Source organism: Brassica napus, chromosome A7 (assembly GCF_020379485.1).
Source record: "Brassica napus cultivar Da-Ae chromosome A7, Da-Ae, whole genome shotgun sequence".
NCBI lineage: Eukaryota > Viridiplantae > Streptophyta > Magnoliopsida > Brassicales > Brassicaceae > Brassica > Brassica napus.
Genome location: NC_063440.1, coordinates 27,173,181 through 27,191,595, shown reverse-complemented (window position 1 = coordinate 27,191,595; position 18,415 = coordinate 27,173,181). Strand labels below are relative to the sequence as shown.

The window sequence follows — 18,415 nt, the reverse complement described above, 5'->3', positions numbered from 1 at the left end:
AGAGAAGTTCATTTAACGGAATAGATACAAAACTAACCAACCCTCTATGCTCAAACATGAAACAGAGTAGATGATTAATAGGCTTTTTATTTGATCGAAGCTTTTATTACCGGGTAACATTGGAGTTCAAATGTCAGAAAGAGATAAAAGCAAAAAAAAAGAAGAAAAACAAAGGCTTTTACAGCTCGTCCTTCGCGGCTGATTCCTCAGTCTTGTGTTCTCCACTTCTAACAGTAGTAGAAGACTCTTCACTATGAGAAGCTGGCTTGTTCTTCTCAATGAAGCTTATGAAGTCTTCCTTTGTCCTGCTTCCTTCGTACACTACAACCTTCCCATCCGCTGATCTGAAGTAAATCGTTGGGAAGCCTTTCACATCAAATGTATCGCTTGGGATATCATTTGCGGTTGCGTCCTGTACACACGGACAGACATTTATGGTTAAAGACCATCATCATCCTGTACGAACTACATGTGGAACAAAAAAGATCGAGAGGCTTACTAGTTTTGCTACGAGGACACTTGGGTCGTTCTGGAACGCCAAAGCCACTTCGTCCAAGATTGGTGCAAGCTTTTGGCAATGTCCACACCACGGTGCGTAGAATTCAATCAAGACTGACAGATAATATTTGATGTTTTATTATCAGTTGTTGTTTTTTGCAAGAAAATCGACAAAAGAGTTTTTAAATGTTCTCACCATTCTTTCCAGAGTTGAAAACCATGTCGTCAAGGCTCTCAGCTACAACAACCTTCACTGGCTCGTTGTTCTCAGCTGGGATAGGCTGAGATTTTTTGTGGGCGGCAACTTTCCCGTCCTGAAAGAAGCATGCGTCTTTTAGGTTAGTTTATATTTGATAAAATTTCACGAGGATGTGTGTAAAGAGAATGAAACCTTGAAGTCCTTCATCCATGATTCAATCTGGTCAACCACAACGTTTGCTTTCAGATACTTCTTGCTGTCAGGAGTCTGGATGATGATGAGGGGAACTTGGCTCTCTTCGAGTCCAAAGTACTGTTAAACCAATACATGAAAAGAAAAAAATCCTGCTTAGTAATGTGTGTAAGCTACAGCAGAAGGAAATGTTTAGAAGAGACGAAGTGAAAAATATGTAAACCTGCAAAGCGCCTTGGCTGCTCTCGGCATCACCAACAAGGAAGGCAAGATCTTGTCCTTTGGAGGATGTAGCAACTTCACGGAACTTTGATTTTAGAGATTCAGCTGTTTCTCCAGTGAAGTTAACGAACATCATCACCTGAATTTCAAAACATTACTACCCATCAAAACCAGAAGATCATACAAAACTGAACATTTAATAACATGTTGAAAAGCAGAACAAACAAATGTTTCAATAAACTCATTATCAAGTTATGATTGATCTATTCCCCTAATTCAGCGAATATGCTATATTATCAGAGCTTTATCCATAGGCAACCATGAACAAGTTACTATTACTAAATCAGTTATAAAATAAATTTTACCTTAGTGGCAGGGCTGTCAAAGAACTTAGAAACATATGGGTGGTTGCTTGGATCTTTGTCAAAGACTGTAACAAGAGGAATGCTTGATTCTTTGACAAACTTTTCCAGAGCTTCCCCATTGAAATCCTGAATTCATTATTCGTAAATCAAAATTAAGCAATCTGCAACATTAATAGGTATTCTTTAATATAAAGGTTTCTTCTGTACCTTGGAATCGACAAAGAGTTCATCGAAAGGCTTGAATAGCCTCACAACAGGTCCCACAACAGATGAGTCTCCACGGGGAAGAAGCTTGGCATCCAAAGTGTGTGCGAAATCATAGTCAGCGCGCAACTTCTCAGCAAGGGCTATGAAAGAATCAAACTCCTCGCCGGATAACTTAGGGAACACACCAACCTAAGACAAAACAAATAACAAATTACTGATAAATAAATGGAAAACAAACATTCTTAAAAAAATCGAAAAAGCATGAGAGACACTTTCACTTACAGCAACAACACTCTTCTCACCAATAACCTCACCAGCACCATCAGCCGACTTAATCTCAGCAGAAGCAGGTCCACTCTGCTTCTTCACATAAGTCACAATACCCGCAGCTTCACGAGGTCCGTTGTAATCTTGAATCGACTTCCCTCCCTTCCTCAGAATCTTGATAGTGGGGAATCCCTGAATCTTGTACTCGTTCGCAATACCTTTGTTAGACTCCTCGCTAGCATCAATCTTGGCGAGGAAGATGGGAGGGCTTTGGCTGCTCAACTCTGCTGCAGCCTTCTCATACTGTTAAGCAAAATAACACCAACGTTAGTCATCATCATAAGTGCTTGAATCTAGCCATATAAAACAATAAATACCTCAGGAGCAAGACTCTTGCAGTGGCCACACCTGAAACCAAACGAAACAGAGATTCTTAATTTCATAATTATTATCCTAAAACAAATTTGAAATTCTAATCGATTCATCAAAACAACACGCTAATGGATTCTGAATCAATCAAACACTTGAATCCTAAGATCGAAACACTTAAATCTCTAGTCGATTCATCGATATCAACATGCTAACGTAAGCCGATGAGCTATAATCAACACGATCTACGTAAACAGAGAATCAGATCTAACCAAGGGGCGTAGAACTCGACGACGATGAAGTCGTGCTTGTTGATTGTATCGGTGAAGTTGGAGTGATCGAGAGTCAAGACGAACTCCTTCGTCTCCGTCTCTTCGCTTCTAATAGACGAAGCGAAGAGAGCTAACACAAGGATCGATAGCATCGCGAAGCCGTTAGACGCCATTATCGCTCTCTCTCTCTCTCTTCCTCCTCTGTGTACGAATATTCGTGTGAGAAGGAAGCGATGAACGAGGAGAGATATTTATATAAGCGTTTTTTTTACACTAGAGAGAAGTGAAATTACACGTGGACGCTGGCTTCTCAATGGTCAGTAATACACGTGTCGTTCTATGATTGGATACACCTTGTCATTGTTTTTTTTTTACTGCCTTTGAAAAGGATTTTTATTGACTTTTTGACCACGAGGAAGGGACATTAAAGTTTTCGTTATTTACTTCCATAACCATCAGTCAGACTATCGTAATGGGGATTAGACAAATTTGTCTACATCAATGAAAACCATTTCTTAAATGATTTGATCTTCTCAGAAAGACGTGGCGGTTGCTGATTGGTCTCCTCCTTGTCCGTTTTGGTCGGAATAGTCAGCATAAAAATAAATTGCGTTTTAAAATGAATGATTAAAATTGTATGTAAATGGTTTAATGGAGCTATGGAGGTTTGACTTTTGATAAAATTCGATAACGCTGCCTAGTTCATGCATAACATGTTAATCTTCATTTCTCAATAGGGATGTTGCCATATTGCTTCACAATGGCAACATTGCCTTGTATCTGTATACTTAAAATATAAATACTCTTAAATTAATGTTTTAAGTGTTGTCATTGCTGATTTGCTGTGTCCCAAGGCAAAGAGGTTACAACAAGGAAGATACATAAAGCATAAGAAGCATGCACAATAACGCAAATGATACTGAGGATATAGATACCAAAACAAGCGCATGAAGCATATACCCAACTCCAAGAAGATAGCATAGGCATGCACTCGAGAACTCGTACTGATCAGCAGCAATAGAAATGACTCTCCATAAGAACTCACAAAATTATATGTGAGATTAATTTACATAGTCATGACTCATGTTTAGTGGGTTGCTTGTGTACAAAAAAAAAGATTATACGCTTTCATGACATGGCTATTATCACCATTTTTTCAGTTATCGTTTACTAATTGGTGTAGTGTAATGGCCCTCAATTTCTTTGCATAGATGAGTAGTTGCTAGGACAGTCTAGATCCTCTGGATACATGTCTTACGGAAAAAAATTGTTTATTATATTTTTGAAATTATTGCTGTAATTTATCACAATTTGCAACGGATAGACTTGTATGTATATCTACATATACGTTACAAAACTTTATTAGCAAATGTGACTGCTATCGTGTAACGTTTTTTATTTGTCAACTCCTTTGTGTAACATTGTCAAGCTTTAGAGAAAAAAAAAACAAATTGTGCCTACTATCGCAGTTTTATCCACTAGTCACTATTCAATATACAACTTCAATAATTTATACTCATATTTTATAAATAAATAATTAAGCAAACTTTCAATAAAGCGAAATTATCCATATTTCTCAGTCACGAAATTGGGGTTATTTACAAACGACTGACTTGATATCCAAGTCACAAGCATAAAACTATAAAAAAATATACTCCAAAAGCATAAAATAAAATAAAGAAAGCACTCTTGGAACTTTCAACGGCTAGGCTCAGCACCACGCATTGTACCAATCCAAGCCGGTGGCTGCATCCCAGTCTGCTCATAAACCGTATCAAGAACCGGTGGCAACATCTTGTAGAGTCCAGCAATTTCCTTCATACCACCACCACTCATCCCCTGATCGGCACCACCTTGGTTCCACACACTGATCTTAGGCTGCAAGTCCTTGATGGCAATAGCATTGGTCTTGGCGATATCCTGATAAACCCCATTGTTGATCATCAAGAAGTCCCTCATTGCTGAGTAGTCGTTGTTAACAGCGCCTAGGAGGGTCTTGATATAAGTCCCTTGAGCATTGGCCATCGCGACAATTCCCTCTGCTTCTCTCTGTTTAGCATAGAAGGCAGCATCAGCTGCAGCTTTCGTCGCCTCCGCTTGCTTCTGTTTTTCGTACAGAACAGCTTCTGCTTTCTTTTGCTTGTTATATAACTCCCAGTTTGCTTCTTGCACCTATCATAACAATAAAAACAATGTTTAAAGTCACAGAAGTTGTAAAAAAAAATTTATCAGAAAAAATTTTCATTAAAAAAAAAAAATCTAGAGGATGGCCTGACGGGTTAATACCTTGGTTTCATACTCAACAGTGGCTTTGCTGAGGAACTCAGCTTTGAGCTTCTCTGTTCGAGTCAACGCATTCATTTTCTCAACTTGAGTTTGAAGCTCAGCTTCTCTCATAGCAACTGCCTTGGCAGCTTCAACCTCAGCCACACGAGAGCTTTTGGTTAAAGCAGCCTTCTGAATCGCAAGTGCTGCGTCAGCTTTAGCGACAAGAGCCTCCTTCTCGTTCTGAAACACTTGGACCTCACTCTTCACCTTGATCTCTTCCTTTGTCCCTTCTCCTTTCCTCTGAGTGGAGATGATCTTTGACTCTGCGTCAATCTTTGCTGCATTCTGAATTGTGAGCCCGGTCCTTTCTTTGGCACCCACTTCTCCCTTCATCTTTGCCTCTGCTACATCGATCTTGGCTTGGTTAGCTGCTTCCATCTGTGTCTTCTGACCCAAGTAAGAGAAGTACTCATGTCCAGGGACATCAACAAGCTGCTTAACATTAGCGTTGTAGATCACAAGACCAAACTGGTTTAACTCAAGCTGAACCTTTTCAAACACTTCCTTCTTGAACTCCTTTGTTCCTACAGTTAAAATCAAGAACTGGATTGTAACACAAGCAAAAGAAGCACACAAGTTTTACTGGAGAAACCCTAGTTCATCTAACCTAACAAACTAACTGATGAAATATCAAAGTCTCACATAGGAAGTTTAGAAAATATATATTATATAAATAATATTCAACTGATTAGTAAGAGACTTTTTGAATGAGTAGTGAGAAGTAGATAAAAGACGTGTGAATATGATTATTATTACCTTTGAAGACTTCTTCCATGGTCATGGAGGCAACAAGAACACGAGTCTCTCCTTCGATAACACCCTGAACAAGCTCGTTGACGTGGTTCGAGTGTTTATCGTGTTGAGACATGAGCATGGCGTACAGCAAGAGAGCATGAGGGTCATCGACACGTGGACCGATGGTGAAAACGGCGGGGATAACAAAAGGGAGCTTCTCGGAACTCATGGCCTGGACTTCGAACGTGTAGTTGACCGGAGAAACATCGAAGACGGTGCAAGACTGCCATGGAAGCACCCAAGAAGACTTGGCAAGCTTGATGTCTTTGATTCCACCACCGGTGATGGCAAGATACTCCGATGCTCTAGCGATTTTGTAACTCATTATTTATTTTTCTTTGGACTTTCTTTAGGTTTGTTTTGCGTAGATAGAGATCATAAGACGCTGTTACTTATATAACTCCTCAAATACGCGTAGTTAGGAAAAATCAGAGGAAATTTAACAAATATTATTTTCAGTTTCTATTAATAGGAGGACGCAACAATCTTGCCTTTTCAATTTCTTGACCAACAAGATTTTTTCAAATATTTTGACAACGTCTACTAAATAAATTCTTGTGTAATCAAATTAATGATATAGTTGACACAAATATATATATATATATATATATATACGATTTTTATCTAACAAAAAAGCTCCTAGGTAAAAGTAATTTTATAAATATTTGTGTTTTCATCAACATCTTACATTTTTCAATACAAAAAAGTGAAAAATACTGTGACCTTTTTTTTTTTGGTCAAACAAAATACTGTGACCTAATGGTTAAAATTTAAATATTTCAACACCAAATTTGAAATTTAATTTCCAGTGATGCAAATTTCCAGTGATGCAAATTTAATTTCCAGTGTTGGAGTCAAAGTCGTACCGTGGTTATGTGCTACGAAAAAAGCATATCAATAAAAGATGTCGTATATATATATATATATATATATATATATATATTAAGAACAATTCGTCGATTCGATTATTACTTCGTCGTGAAATTATCCTTGTCCATCAATGTTAATACTTAATCATCTTTTGAAATGGAAATATAAATTATATATAATGTATTTAATATCTTAAAAAGATGAACAAAGAGAATATAAATTATTAGAAATTAGGAGAGTGATTTTTTTTAACGCTAGATAGTTATGCTATTACAACTATAAGAAATATTACAGACAATTTTACAATCTATAATTCTACCTACCATATGAAGATTCACGGCTAAGCCGTCATATGGGATAAGGGAGTGGTTTAAAATGGTTTTAATACTTTATCCAAAAAGATTTAATGCATTCATTCGTTTATAACAGATAGAACTAACCTTATGTAATGAACAAATAACACAGAGACCGTATACTAGACAATATACGAGGTCCAATACTTAAAAAATCTTGTTTCTTTTTTCTTGAATGTGAAATCTATATGAACCTATATCTAACTTTCAAGTAACAAAACTCCAAAACGTTGCAAAATGTGGCTTTCTCTCTATACTCAAGAAGAAGTCTGAGGATGTTGAAGCCTAACGATTCCATGAGCTTTCACAACCTCCACGTTAAATTTTCTCAACGCATCAAAAACAGGAGCCAATCCACCTTTCAACGTACTACTACTCGAGGACGCCACCTTCACAGTGTTTTCTTTACGTTTACCTCTCTCCTCCGCCAGCTTCTTCCTCATCGAATCCAAATCCACTCTCAGATCATCCAAAACCGACACTCCACTCTCCGACCGACCTTTCGAAACAATGCTCCTCTTATCAGACTCCGCATGATCCCGAACCTCCATCTCTAATGCTCTGACCCTTTGCTCTTCTTCCTCTTGCTTCTCCCACAGCTCATGCAAGCTCGAAGCAAACCCTTGCATTGCATTGCTCACCTTCTCTCCGGATACTCTCCCCATCGCTTCTTGCCAGTCTTTGCAAATGGTAAAGATTGGCGGTGCACCGATCTGGCTAGGTGAGAAAGGAGCGTAACCGTCCTCTGTCACCTCTGGCTCGTAGTGGAGACACTTCGAGAGCCATTTGTTTAGAGAGTGGACGTATAATTTCTGCGTTTTCACCCATTCGTTGAAGCTGATGCACCAGTCTCTTAGCTCCGTCTCAAGATCAAGAAATGCTTTCGAGCTAGAGACGGTGTTGGCCTTTACGGACTGAACCTTGGTTTCCATGATGGCTTGGAACTGTTTCTGGTGGCACTTCAGCATTGATCTCCACATTCTCACCAACCTTCAAAAGCACAAATATAAGGTTTTCTTTTTGTTTGCTGCAGTTTACACTATGTATAGGTATGTGCGGGAAGATCAGTGTCGGCTTATATAAGGGACAAGTGTGCGAACATCCCGGTTCTAATCCGTTGTCTCCTTATTTATTAATAGATAAGAATCCGATCTTTTAAAAATGCATGTATTTTTATATTAAAAGTAAGAAAAATGGTCAAAAAATTTTAATATGAAAGTACTTTTGTTTTTATGACAGTTTTATTTAAAAAACTACTTTTAGTATTTTCAAAAAAAAAATATCTATCAGATTTAAAAAAAAAAAATATTAGTTTGGAGATTTAATTTTTTTTTTGTCTCATGGTCCATAACACTGGGAAAGATGACTTACCCATGAATAAGCTGTGTGAGCTGTGGCTGCAACTCTTCATCTCTAAGTTTATGGATCCTTCTTGAAATAGAATCAACTGATCTTATAGAGATATCTATTTTCATCAGAAGCTTCCTGATGTATGCTCGAGTGGCCTCAATCTTGGTAGCTTCTGCTCCATGAGAGTCCATTTTCTTCAGTGACTTGCACTTCTCTTCATAGATGGAACGAAGCTTCTCTTCTCCCTGACATCAGAACCACAATTGTCACGAGATGCAAGAATCTAAAAAGAGCAAATATGAAAGCATTGTAGTACCTTGACTTCCTTGTAGAGTTTCTTCTCCCACGCATAGAGTTTCTCCAAGGTTGATGAGAGGTTTCCAGTGAAGCCTACATTAACATCTTGCTCATTATATGCTTTTGCCATTTGCACTGTCCTAGATGTTAGTCGTATTGATAGTTCTGGCTCAGAGCGTTTGGACGGTGCTACAAGATACATGATCCTAGATAAGATAACTGAAACATAAAACATTTGGTCACAGTCCAGCAAACTCTAGCACTCAAGAAAAACCTAATATTCTAAAAATCGGTTTAGTCAGTCATATTTTTAAAAATCCGATTTAAGCAGTTCAAATGGGTTTAAACAGTTCTAAATCGATAAAAATGAATCTAAGTTGGTCTAGTTCGATCTAAATTGACGTAAATAGGTTAGATCAAATGACAATGTTAGTGTAAGTCCACAAATTCTGATTTCTTTTCTATGAATATTTAACTTTTTATTTATTTCAAAAAAAATAATTAAATTTTTATAATCATGAAAATAGTTTTATAACAAAACTTAAAAATTAAAATGTCTAATATAGATATATAATATATAATAAATAAATTATTTTTAATGTCTAGTCTCTTCTACCTACACTCCGACTCCTACAAAGCGTCTAGTTGCTGCCTATCGATTTTTTGACATTGAAAAAAACCTATGCAAAATGCATGACCATGGCTTATTCTGAATCTTGAATCGAAAGTAAACAATGCTCTCATCTAAGAGTACTATATCAGAAGCTCAGACAAACAAGCATGTATAGTTAAGACAAGGTTACCTTTAAAACCACCCTTGTCTTTATGCTGATAAGGCAACTTACTGACTTCAAGCAGCATAGCAACCTCCTTCCCACAAGAAGAAGCAATCTCAAACTCACTCTTAATCTCCTCCACAACTCCCTTGATCTCCCTAGTTCCACGAATCGACAAACTCGTAAAGCTACTCATCTTAGAAGAAGACTCAACATCAAAAGAAGAAGAAGAAGTACTCGCTTCCTCCTCCAACTCCAAGCTCACTCCTTTCTTGTTCCCATAGCTCTCCGTCTCCACGATCGTCTCCTGTCCACTCGAACTGTTACTGCTCTTAACATAGTGAAAGTCAGACTCCACGTCGCTTCCTGAAAACGTGGAGACGGTCTCTGAATCAGTGGCTAATTCTTCCGGCAAAGGCACAGTTTCTTTCACCTTCTTCAAAGGTGTTGTTCTCTTTGGACGTTGTCTGTACACTTGCTTGATCACTTCGTGCTCTGATACTTCTTCTAGCTCAGGGATCCCTTCTCTCTCTCTCACCTCCTTAGAGTCAGGGCTGCTCGAGATCGACGCCAAGTAGCTCGGAGCTGCACGGGAACGTGCGTTTCCGTAATCGTACGTGTCGAAAACGTTCAGAAAGTCCCACGTGGAGGCTCTTGGCGGCGAGGGAAGAGCAGGAGGTGGCTTTGCTGGAGAAGGAGGAGGATAACCGGAGAAATTAGGATTAGGGAGATAACCGGAACCGGTTATCCCAGGATTAATGAAATAACCGGGATCCGACGGCTCTACTCGGTGATTCTCCGGTTTGAAAACGAACGGTTGAGATGGTGTTGAAGATTTCTTCATGTAATACATTCCTTGATTCGGGTTTGGATTGAACCCCCATCCTCCAACCGGATACGGGTATGGATAACCCGGTGGAGCATAGCCTGTTGGATAACCGGGTGGAGGATAACCGGGAGAAAATGTTTGTTTTGACCGGTTTAGGTCCGGTTCAGGAGTGGTATCGATTTGGATATGATCATCGTCTTCTAAACCGGATTCAGATCCGGAAGAGAGATTCAAATGCGAACCGTCTTCTCCATCTTCTTCTTCTTCGATAACCGAATGAGAAATCGACGTGGAAGAGATCGAACCCTTACGTTTCTTCGGCTTCCCTTCGTCGGAGGGAAGAGTGAGAACGGCCGAGGAGCTAACAACGCTCTCCTCGTCAACGAAACGCTGGATAGCTTCGCCGACGTCGCGGAGAGACTGGAGGTAAACGAGGTGAGCTACGGCGAGAGCAGTGCGGTGATGCGACGCCGTTTTGATCAGGTCCTTGCGCTCTCTGCAGAGAATCACAAGCTGCTGATCATCTATCTTAGATCCTCCACAACCCATGGTAACGACTTTCTCAAGAACTCTGTTACAAGTCTCATTTTTTTTTCAGACCGATTGTTTTCGGACACGAAGCTACCATGGTTTCAAAAACTTGTCGGAACAGATCTATTTTTTTTTAATGTTGTCGTGTTATAAAGAACAGAGGAGAAAGGTGATGCATGAGTAACAGCGAAACAAAACAGAAGAGTCCACGGCTGCTTGCTGCTGATGATGACTTATTATACGAAACGTGAATACACGAAGGAGACTGACAACAAGGGGAAAAATAAAAACAAAAAGAAAAGTCGTCGTGTTGCTATTAATTATTACTACTTTACTAGATTTAATGGATAGAGATGTGCGATGAAAGCTCGGCGGATATTTATTGCAGAATTAAATTGGGGAAGGAGAAAGTGGGAGCAACGAGGAAGGGTTAAAAAGGACTAAAATGTTTTTTTATTTCTTCTCTGGAACTTTTAGTTCGCCGGGAGAGAGTGACAATCAAAAGTAGAAGACGACGTGTCAGTATTTTCTTCTCTTATTTCTATCTTTGTGTAGACAGCGTGATATAGCGGTGTACAGTTTGTACATAATACATCCAAAAGTGGTAGATAAAAGCTTTACTGTTTTATTACCCACAGACAAAATAGATTTCATCATTTGGATTAAGTATAAAATTAGGAAAGGACTATAAAAATGGATTATAGGTTACCAAATAATACAGAAGTAAATAAATTTTAGATTATGGGATCTAATCTTTATTTTTCTTTTTTAAATTGGTCCATTCTTCCATATTTTAATGTTGTAGAAAATTCGAGTTAATTTTCTGTTAAGTCAAAAATATGAAACGAGTACAGGCACAGCTTCACAAATTAATGTTTTAAAAAATAGAATAATTAGCTGAAATATCAAATTAAGTAAAAATCTGAATAATAAAAGAAAGCTTATCAAAACTATTTGAGATATTTTTATAAGCAATAAAACCAATTTGAGTTTAAGAAGTCAGGACTCTTTTTGTCTTTATGTAAGTTCACTATAGTCAAAATGTAAATTGGTGAATATAGTCTTCAAATCCAAATCACACATAGTTGAATCTTTCACTACATACGGTTCATTATTTGAATAGTGTAACAATAATGCATGTGTATTTTGAATATTGTCACAATGATGCATATATCATGCCACATTGAGACTTGGGTGATAAATAAAAGTAGGCCATGTGAGTCCAAATCCAGATCACATGCACCTTTCTTGTCCCAACCCCAACCCCAAATTACAACCAAACTAATAGCATGGGGATTTTTCGTTTTTATCCTCAAAAATAATGTTCTTACTTAAACTTACATGATTGCCCACTTGCTTTCGCTTTAATTAGTCCATAATAAGTGGCAAAACACAATAATGATTGTGTTGTTTAGCAATGAGTTGTTTTAACTCATTCACTTCACTCAAAATGCCACGTTTCTAGATCTATTTGGATCTCTTTTGAACTCTAATACTATATTCGTACTTATAAGTTTCTATAGAGAAGTGAACATTACATAATAGATACACATGGTATCTTATTTATCTATCTATATACAACTGATCATGTCCCTTTTCAGTTTCACAATATCTCTTAACAGTTATTGCTGTCTTTTGTTGTAAATGCTGAAAAATACTGACATTATTCATGTTGTTGTGTGCCGTTTTAAACTGGTGAGACAGAGTGTAATAAGTTTGGTCGTGGGTGTGTCTAATCTGATGCTACAACACCAATTTGCATATCATATATACAAAAGAAATAAAAAGAAGAAAGTTTCAAAGAGGATGATAAGAAAAATGGGAATGAGTCTAACCAAACCGCACCGACTGATCGTAAGCTTATTGCGTCATTAAGAGGTAGGAACATCGTTGTCCATACCAACCAATACAAATGCATATACACCTTTCTAGATTCATAATTTAATATTTGAATAAATTCCATTTAGTTGTAAACTTTGATTTTTCCCAACAAGTAAAGTATCAATGAAATTGATTGACCATAACTACGCACGTCCATGCCGCACGTGGTTTATTTAAAACTTGAAAAGTTCCTCTTAAAAGAAAAACAAAACAACAATCTTCCTTGCTTGTAGAAACAAGCACAATGGTTAGCCTAATCAAAGAGAGCTATGCTTTGTAGTTTTGTCTATAGTCTCTCACCATATTATTACAATGATGTGCTTGTTTACAAAGAATATTTGAAGATCACATAGTTATGTATATATATGTAAAGAGAGAACCAAAACAATGTTAACAATTTAGAAACCAGAGTAATCAGAGGAGTTGTTATTACCCAAGAAAGTGAACAAGAGGACCAAAACGCTGATGGCAATTATGATGTTGAGGAAGTAGTTAGTGGGCAATGGCTTATCAGGGCTTCCTCCAATAGCTTCATACTCAGCTCTTATCTTCTTCTTCATAGAATCCGAAAGCTCTTTCTGTCAAATATCCCACATAATAGTTGTTATATTACTTTTGAAAAAGCAAGAACAATTACAATTTACAAACACAAAGTAGTGAGGACAAACCTTTTGAGTGGAATATTTAGCAGCTACGAACTTCTCTCCTTGTACAGAGCCATTGTCAATGACTATGCCCTGATAAAAGTTCAGTAGTAGCACATTTTAGCAGTTTTAGACTATGCATGGTTCATGTAAGCGCATGGTGATCATAATGGTAACACACAAAGTAGCTTCACGTTATCTCTTTTTTTGTGTATGCACATACCTCAGGAGGATCAAACTTTGCTCCAAGATTGCTAAGCTTGGCATGAGCTTCAGCGTAGTCCTTGAAGAATGCAGCTGGATCTTCAGCATATTTCTCTGCATAGTTCTGTAACAGAAAAAAGACATTATTTAGAAAAATCTTTGAAGTAACAAAGGAATGATTGTGCTACATGATAGCAACCTTGAAGGAAGGATCTTCAAATAGTGCTGCATCAGTGGGTAAAACCAGAAGATCTTCGTCCCTCTTTTCTTTGATATCCTGCATAAGTCATAAAACTCACTCAGTGTTCAAGGAACTGAAGGTATTAAAATCAATGTTCAAGAAATCGCTAGACAATGTAGACATAAGCCGATTTTTAGAACAGTGCTTAGAATCTAAAAGTTAAATTAATAAGACAGACCTTGAAGTAGGAATTGTCAAACTTGAGCCATTTCACTGTCCATGACTGTCCTCCTGGTTCTCCAGGTCCAGCTTTCTGCAACATACTATAGCCATTCAACAAAGAAGGGAGCTAGATATATTAGTAAATATCTATGAACTAATACCGTATACTTAGTCTCAGGTTTGCCCCAGCCGCTACGGTCTGGTCTGGATCGGCCTAGGGTGTGCGCACCAGACAAGGCAACTATCTCCTGCTCGAAGAATAACCACCGCAACTGTAAGAAAATTGAGAATAAAACATATGAACAACTAAAACACAAACAAACTAAACCTTATCATTTAGTCCCATTCTGTAGAAGACTTCTCTCAAATGATCAGCTGGTGAAGGCGGTCCAGCATCTAAAACATTAAACATATTTTCAAACTAGGATTCACCTAACAAAAGCTGTAACAACAAAACTCATTGAAGCCATGTAACAGACAATGGGGAAAAAGATTTAAGTTAACCAGGGAGTCTTCCTTCTTCAGGACACTGCTCAGGCGCCGAGACATCAACTCTCCCATACTTCATCGGTATTTCAGGACCACCAGCCTCCTAAAGCTTATCATCAAAAGTTTCAAGATATAACATAGAAAAAAAAAACACAAAAGCTAGTGTATGAGGAGGAGGAGGAGGACCTCTACAGCAGTGGCACTAGCTAACTGGAACAAGTCGGCGTAAGAGATGTTAGAGTACTTTTCTTTTATAGGTTCAATGAGCTTTAACGCATTAACGAGACCAGCGTTTGCAGCGTGCTTAAGCTCAGGCTCGAACCTAAGACTTCCGTTAGCTCCACCTCTCTGTGGCCACTCCTCTATGTTCTTGTTGTACGTTCCAGCATCGTGCCATCCCAACCTAACCTGTAATGAAATACAAAAACTCAATATCTTCTCCTGTCCTAAACATTATATCAGAAGAAGAGAAGGGATACTTAACGAGAATGGGATGGCAGAACTTTGTGCGGAGGAGGACTTTGATGTCTTCTTTAGCGCTTTTCAGTTGAGCTGCGTCAGAGGCAGCAGCACGTGTGGGAGGAGAAACCGTGTTACTAGAGCCTCTGTTCGTATGTTTTCTCTGAACGAGGGATGGGGAATGGGGGAAGAGCGAGGAGGAGGAGGCGAGGCTTCGGAGAGGAGAGAGGGAATGTGAGGAAGAAAAGGAAACGAGAGAGGGAGAAGATGGGGAGGAGGAAGAGGATGAAACGGCGGCGGGGGGAAGAGAGACTCGGGTGGTGGAGGAGGAGCAGAGTGAGTGAGATGCGGCGGAGAGAGAAAGAGCCATTATTGTCACGGACGGTGGCGAAACGGTGGGAGGAGAGAAGTAAACTTGGAGATGTGTCGGAAAGTTAGAGGATGCTTTGCCACTTGGATGTGTTTGAAGTCACTCACTCAACTCTTAACTGGATAATAATCATATCTCTTATCATTTAACTTTACAAGTGAAACCCACGCGCCTAATATTACTTGCTACTACAAATATAGCTGATTATGCTTCTTCTTAATTTAGAATTATCTAAATTTAGAGAAACCATACCTGATTATTGTTATTTTTTAAAATCTAGAAAAGTGAAATTTCTTTACTTTACCGTTTTTAACAGTGATTTATTATTTTATTAGAAATTATAAAAATCATTATAATGATAACTTTACAACCAATAATTTTATTTGGTTACAAAAAGTATACATTCTATTTCATGTATTAAACTTTTTTACAAAAAATATTCGTATGAAAATTCTATTTAATATTTATAAAATATGTATTATTTGGTATAATTTTTGCCGACAAAAAAATATTTGGTATACTATTTTTATTATTCTATACTAATTAATAATAATAATAATAAATTATATTATAATATAAATATTAATGAATTATTAATCAAATAAATTTTGCTATATTACTAGTATTCATTCATTCATCATGTAACATTTTATATTGTAGTGGAATAAAATTATTCAAAAAAAAGGGACAAAATAGAAATAAGAGTACAGTATGGGCCGAGCATATTGGGCCTTATATATATTTTTTATCAGTCATGGTTCCGCGAGTGATCGATCTTACACACCGCATGTGACCGATGCGCGTTGACGTTTTTCTGCAATAAGTAAACTCCAATTTCCTCAATCAATCTATCTCTACTGGAACTCAAAGCAAACCTCTGTACCAACTTGCAACTTGCAACTTGCGAGCAGTTAAACTGAGATTCTCTCTCTCTCTCTCTCTCTCTCTCTCTTTACATATAAACAAACAATTCAGGAAGTAGCAGAAGTGTCAAACTTTTTCTCCTCCGAAAAGGAAACCTTTCTTGGGATCTGGGTTTCGCTTTCTTGGAGGAAAGGTAATCATGATGAATCCCAAAAGCCAGACAATAAACCTCTTTCCAGCTGTCTTCTTCTTTCTCCTACTCTGTGCTCAACCTTCTCAAGCTACCAAAGACTCCTCCAAGGGACAAGTCAAGCTGCAGAACCACCGTCTCGGCTCCTCCGTCGTCTTCCCCGTCTCCGGCAACGTTTACCCTCTCGGGTAAGCTAAAAGTTCACTTCTTTCCTCCTTTTCTCGGTTCTTTCTAGTAACCCATTTGTGAATTTGATTCAAAGATCACACCTTTTGGCCCAAATTTGATTTCTTGACCTCTTGTTTTACATTTCAAGAACTCATCTTTTTTTTTTTTCCTTCAGGTACTATTATGTGTTGCTCAACATAGGGAACCCACCTAAGCTCTTTGACTTGGACATTGACACCGGCAGTGACCTCACTTGGGTTCAGTGTGATGCTCCCTGCAACGGCTGCACAAAGGTTATACCTTTTTGACTTTGTGACTTTCCTTTTAAATGAAAGATCTTTCCTTTAATCATATCTCTCTTGTCTTTGCAGCCACGTGATAGTCAGTACAAGCCCAACCACAACACTCTCCCTTGTTCACACCTCCTGTGTTCTGGCCTAGACCTTCCTCAGAGCAAACCTTGTGACGACCCTGAGGACCAGTGTGACTACGAGATTGGCTACTCAGACCACGCTTCCTCCGTTGGTGCTCTCGTCTCTGACGAGTTCCCTCTCAGACTCGAGAACGGCTCCACCATGCGTCCCCACTTGACCTTCGGATGCGGGTACGATCAGCAGAGCCCTGGCCCACACCCACCACCTCCAACGGCGGGGATCCTCGGCCTCGGCCGTGGCAAAGTAAGCATCTCCTCGCAGCTCAGCTCCTTGGGTGTAACCAAGAACGTGATCGTGCATTGTTTAAGCCACAACGGTAAAGGCGGCTTTCTCTCTATCGGAGACGAGCTTGTTCCTTCCTCTGGTGTTACATGGACTTCGTTGTCTCTCAAGCCGCCTAGTAAAAACTACAAGACTGGACCAGCAGAGCTTCTCTTTGACGAGAAGGCCACTGGTGTCAAGGGCGTTAACTTCGTTTTCGATAGTGGAAGCTCCTACACTTACTTCAACGCAGAAGCGTACCAAGCGGTTCTTGATCTTGTGAGAAAGGACTTGAAGGGGAAGGCGTTGAAGGATACTAAGGAGGATAAGAGCTTACCGGTGTGTTGGAAAGACAAAAGGGCTTTGAAGTCGGTGCATGATGTGAAGAAATACTTCAAGACGATTAGTTTACGGTTTGGTGGGAGTCAGAAGAACGGTCAGGTGTTTCAGATTCCACCAGAGTCATATCTCATCATCACTGTGAGTTTACCTATATACTGACAGTACAGGACCTTGTGCAGTGTCTGAGACTTGAGAGTTTGTTTATTCAGGAAAAGGGAAACGTGTGTTTGGGGATTCTAAACGGAACTGAGATTGGGCTTGAGAACTACAACATCATTGGGGGTAAGTAAAAGAGATAAACCAAGTTTAATTGTTTATTACTTTGATAACAAATGTCTGATGGCTATGTGTATGTGTATGTGTGTGTGTGTGTGTGTGTGTGTGTGTGTGTGTGTGTGATAGACATATCTTTTCAAGGGATAATGATGATCTACGACAATGAGAAGCAGAGGATTGGATGGATACCTTCAGACTGTGACAAGCTTCCCAAGTTCTGAACCTTCTTGTTCGCCTCTCTTTCTTTCTTGTTGCTGTTTCCATCAAATCTATAAAACAGTTTTTCTTTTTCTTTAAACAGTGTGGATCAAGACAATGGAGGAGACTTGTCTGAGGAGGAGGCATATCCGAGAGGCTTTGGTTTGATGGGAGAGCTTTTCTCAGGAGCTGATGCTTCTAAGAACAAGAAAGATGGAGAGCTTTGACACAAGAGAAGAAGAAGAAGAGTCTTTACTAGTAGTGAAATAAGGATGTTTTGTTATATGCTGTTTTCATAGAAACAAGGAATTTTTTTGAGTATATATATATATATATATACTAATACCCCTTGTGTATGTTATCAGAAGTAATCATATTACTAAAAAAAAATATTAAAATAGGACAACCTCATTTTGAGACATGACTGGTTTGATCGTCATGGCTCTTCTATATCATCTCTTCATCAAGTGTTCTGAAACTATGGCACTTTCGTTGCAAGTTTATAGAGAGCC

The 18,415-nt window shown here is 38.6% G+C and overlaps 5 protein-coding genes and 1 long non-coding RNA gene across 10 annotated transcripts; 2 read left to right on the top strand and 4 right to left on the bottom strand.

The window, feature by feature from the left end:
- Positions 1-71: 71 nt before the first annotated feature.
- On the bottom strand, positions 72-16,119 carry LOC106400427 (protein disulfide isomerase-like 1-2). 2 transcript variants are annotated; one of them, XM_048736344.1, is made up of 11 exons: positions 16,101-16,119; positions 2,592-2,785; positions 2,328-2,358; positions 1,966-2,253; positions 1,684-1,872; positions 1,477-1,602; positions 1,113-1,250; positions 890-1,009; positions 695-812; positions 500-612; positions 72-412 (listed from the first exon to the last, which is right to left on the bottom strand). In XM_048736344.1, the coding sequence occupies exons 2-11, from the start codon at positions 2,762-2,764 to the stop codon at positions 179-181; spliced, it is 1,530 nt and encodes a 509-aa protein (XP_048592301.1). In that variant the 5' UTR covers positions 2,765-2,785; positions 16,101-16,119; the 3' UTR covers positions 72-178. The 2 variants fall into 2 exon arrangements, with proteins under 2 accessions (XP_048592301.1, XP_013696245.2); XM_013840791.3 differs by lacking the exon at positions 16,101-16,119 and having other exon boundaries at positions 2,592-2,830.
- LOC106424003 (flotillin-like protein 3) lies at positions 4,113-6,112 on the bottom strand. Its single transcript, XM_013864749.3, has 3 exons — positions 5,676-6,112; positions 4,878-5,443; positions 4,113-4,763 (listed from the first exon to the last, which is right to left on the bottom strand). Exons 1-3 carry the CDS (start codon positions 6,037-6,039, stop codon positions 4,290-4,292), a joined length of 1,404 nt encoding a protein of 467 aa, XP_013720203.2. The 5' UTR covers positions 6,040-6,112; the 3' UTR covers positions 4,113-4,289.
- On the bottom strand, positions 6,961-10,952 carry LOC106389515 (protein ALTERED PHOSPHATE STARVATION RESPONSE 1-like). Of its 3 annotated transcripts, none has more exons than XM_013829788.3 (4): positions 9,388-10,952; positions 8,604-8,803; positions 8,309-8,532; positions 6,961-7,927 (listed from the first exon to the last, which is right to left on the bottom strand). In XM_013829788.3, exons 1-4 carry the CDS (start codon positions 10,736-10,738, stop codon positions 7,195-7,197), a joined length of 2,508 nt encoding a protein of 835 aa, XP_013685242.2. In that variant the 5' UTR covers positions 10,739-10,952; the 3' UTR covers positions 6,961-7,194. The 3 variants fall into 3 exon arrangements, with proteins under 3 accessions (XP_013685242.2, XP_013685243.2, XP_013685244.2); XM_013829789.3 differs by having other exon boundaries at positions 8,604-8,773; XM_013829790.3 differs by having other exon boundaries at positions 8,604-8,677.
- On the top strand, positions 10,548-13,007 carry LOC125576384. The gene is made up of 2 exons (XR_007314754.1): positions 10,548-10,739; positions 10,881-13,007. It is a non-coding gene; the product is annotated as an uncharacterized LOC125576384 (long non-coding RNA).
- LOC106400462 (L-ascorbate peroxidase T, chloroplastic-like) lies at positions 12,872-15,293 on the bottom strand. 2 transcript variants are annotated; one of them, XM_048736345.1, is made up of 10 exons: positions 14,826-15,291; positions 14,528-14,749; positions 14,357-14,444; positions 14,181-14,248; positions 14,014-14,100; positions 13,869-13,943; positions 13,649-13,726; positions 13,469-13,573; positions 13,270-13,338; positions 12,872-13,179 (listed from the first exon to the last, which is right to left on the bottom strand). In XM_048736345.1, the coding sequence occupies exons 1-10, from the start codon at positions 15,168-15,170 to the stop codon at positions 13,000-13,002; spliced, it is 1,317 nt and encodes a 438-aa protein (XP_048592302.1). In that variant the 5' UTR covers positions 15,171-15,291; the 3' UTR covers positions 12,872-12,999. The 2 variants fall into 2 exon arrangements, with proteins under 2 accessions (XP_048592302.1, XP_048592303.1); XM_048736346.1 differs by lacking the exon at positions 12,872-13,179 and having other exon boundaries at positions 13,276-13,338; positions 13,469-13,577; positions 13,642-13,726; positions 14,826-15,293.
- On the top strand, positions 16,045-18,303 carry LOC106400472 (aspartic proteinase Asp1). Its single transcript, XM_013840833.3, has 6 exons — positions 16,045-16,412; positions 16,568-16,685; positions 16,764-17,567; positions 17,639-17,711; positions 17,832-17,919; positions 18,007-18,303. Exons 1-6 carry the CDS (start codon positions 16,234-16,236, stop codon positions 18,128-18,130), a joined length of 1,386 nt encoding a protein of 461 aa, XP_013696287.2. The 5' UTR covers positions 16,045-16,233; the 3' UTR covers positions 18,131-18,303.
- The last annotated feature ends 112 nt before the right edge of the window (positions 18,304-18,415 follow it).

Excerpts from the sequence above, each read along its gene's own strand:
- LOC106400472 (XM_013840833.3), top strand. The coding sequence starts at position 16,234 with ATGATGAATCCCAAAAGCCAGACAATAAACCTCTTTCCAGCTGTCTTC. Across the intron at positions 16,413-16,567 it reads GGCAACGTTTACCCTCTCGG|GTACTATTATGTGTTGCTCA; the intron begins GTAAGCTAAAAG and ends TTTTTCCTTCAG. Across the intron at positions 16,686-16,763 it reads CCTGCAACGGCTGCACAAAG|CCACGTGATAGTCAGTACAA; the intron begins GTTATACCTTTT and ends TTGTCTTTGCAG.
- LOC106400462 (XM_048736345.1), bottom strand. The coding sequence starts at position 15,170 with ATGGCTCTTTCTCTCTCCGCCGCATCTCACTCACTCTGCTCCTCCTCC. Across the intron at positions 14,249-14,356 it reads TGAAGAAGGAAGACTCCCTG|ATGCTGGACCGCCTTCACCA; the intron begins GTTAACTTAAAT and ends TTAATGTTTTAG. Across the intron at positions 13,180-13,269 it reads CTAAATATTCCACTCAAAAG|AAAGAGCTTTCGGATTCTAT; the intron begins GTTTGTCCTCAC and ends GATATTTGACAG.
- LOC106424003 (XM_013864749.3), bottom strand. The coding sequence starts at position 6,039 with ATGAGTTACAAAATCGCTAGAGCATCGGAGTATCTTGCCATCACCGGT. Across the intron at positions 5,444-5,675 it reads CATGGAAGAAGTCTTCAAAG|GAACAAAGGAGTTCAAGAAG; the intron begins GTAATAATAATC and ends TTTTAACTGTAG. Across the intron at positions 4,764-4,877 it reads CTGTTGAGTATGAAACCAAG|GTGCAAGAAGCAAACTGGGA; the intron begins GTATTAACCCGT and ends TTGTTATGATAG.
- LOC106400427 (XM_048736344.1), bottom strand. The coding sequence starts at position 2,764 with ATGGCGTCTAACGGCTTCGCGATGCTATCGATCCTTGTGTTAGCTCTC. Across the intron at positions 2,359-2,591 it reads GTCGAGTTCTACGCCCCTTG|GTGTGGCCACTGCAAGAGTC; the intron begins GTTAGATCTGAT and ends GTTTGGTTTCAG. Across the intron at positions 1,251-1,476 it reads TTGACAGCCCTGCCACTAAG|GTGATGATGTTCGTTAACTT; the intron begins GTAAAATTTATT and ends TTTGAAATTCAG.
- LOC106389515 (XM_013829788.3), bottom strand. The coding sequence starts at position 10,738 with ATGGGTTGTGGAGGATCTAAGATAGATGATCAGCAGCTTGTGATTCTC. Across the intron at positions 8,533-8,603 it reads AACTCTACAAGGAAGTCAAG|GGAGAAGAGAAGCTTCGTTC; the intron begins GTACTACAATGC and ends TTCTGATGTCAG. Across the intron at positions 7,928-8,308 it reads CTCACACAGCTTATTCATGG|GTTGGTGAGAATGTGGAGAT; the intron begins GTAAGTCATCTT and ends GTGCTTTTGAAG.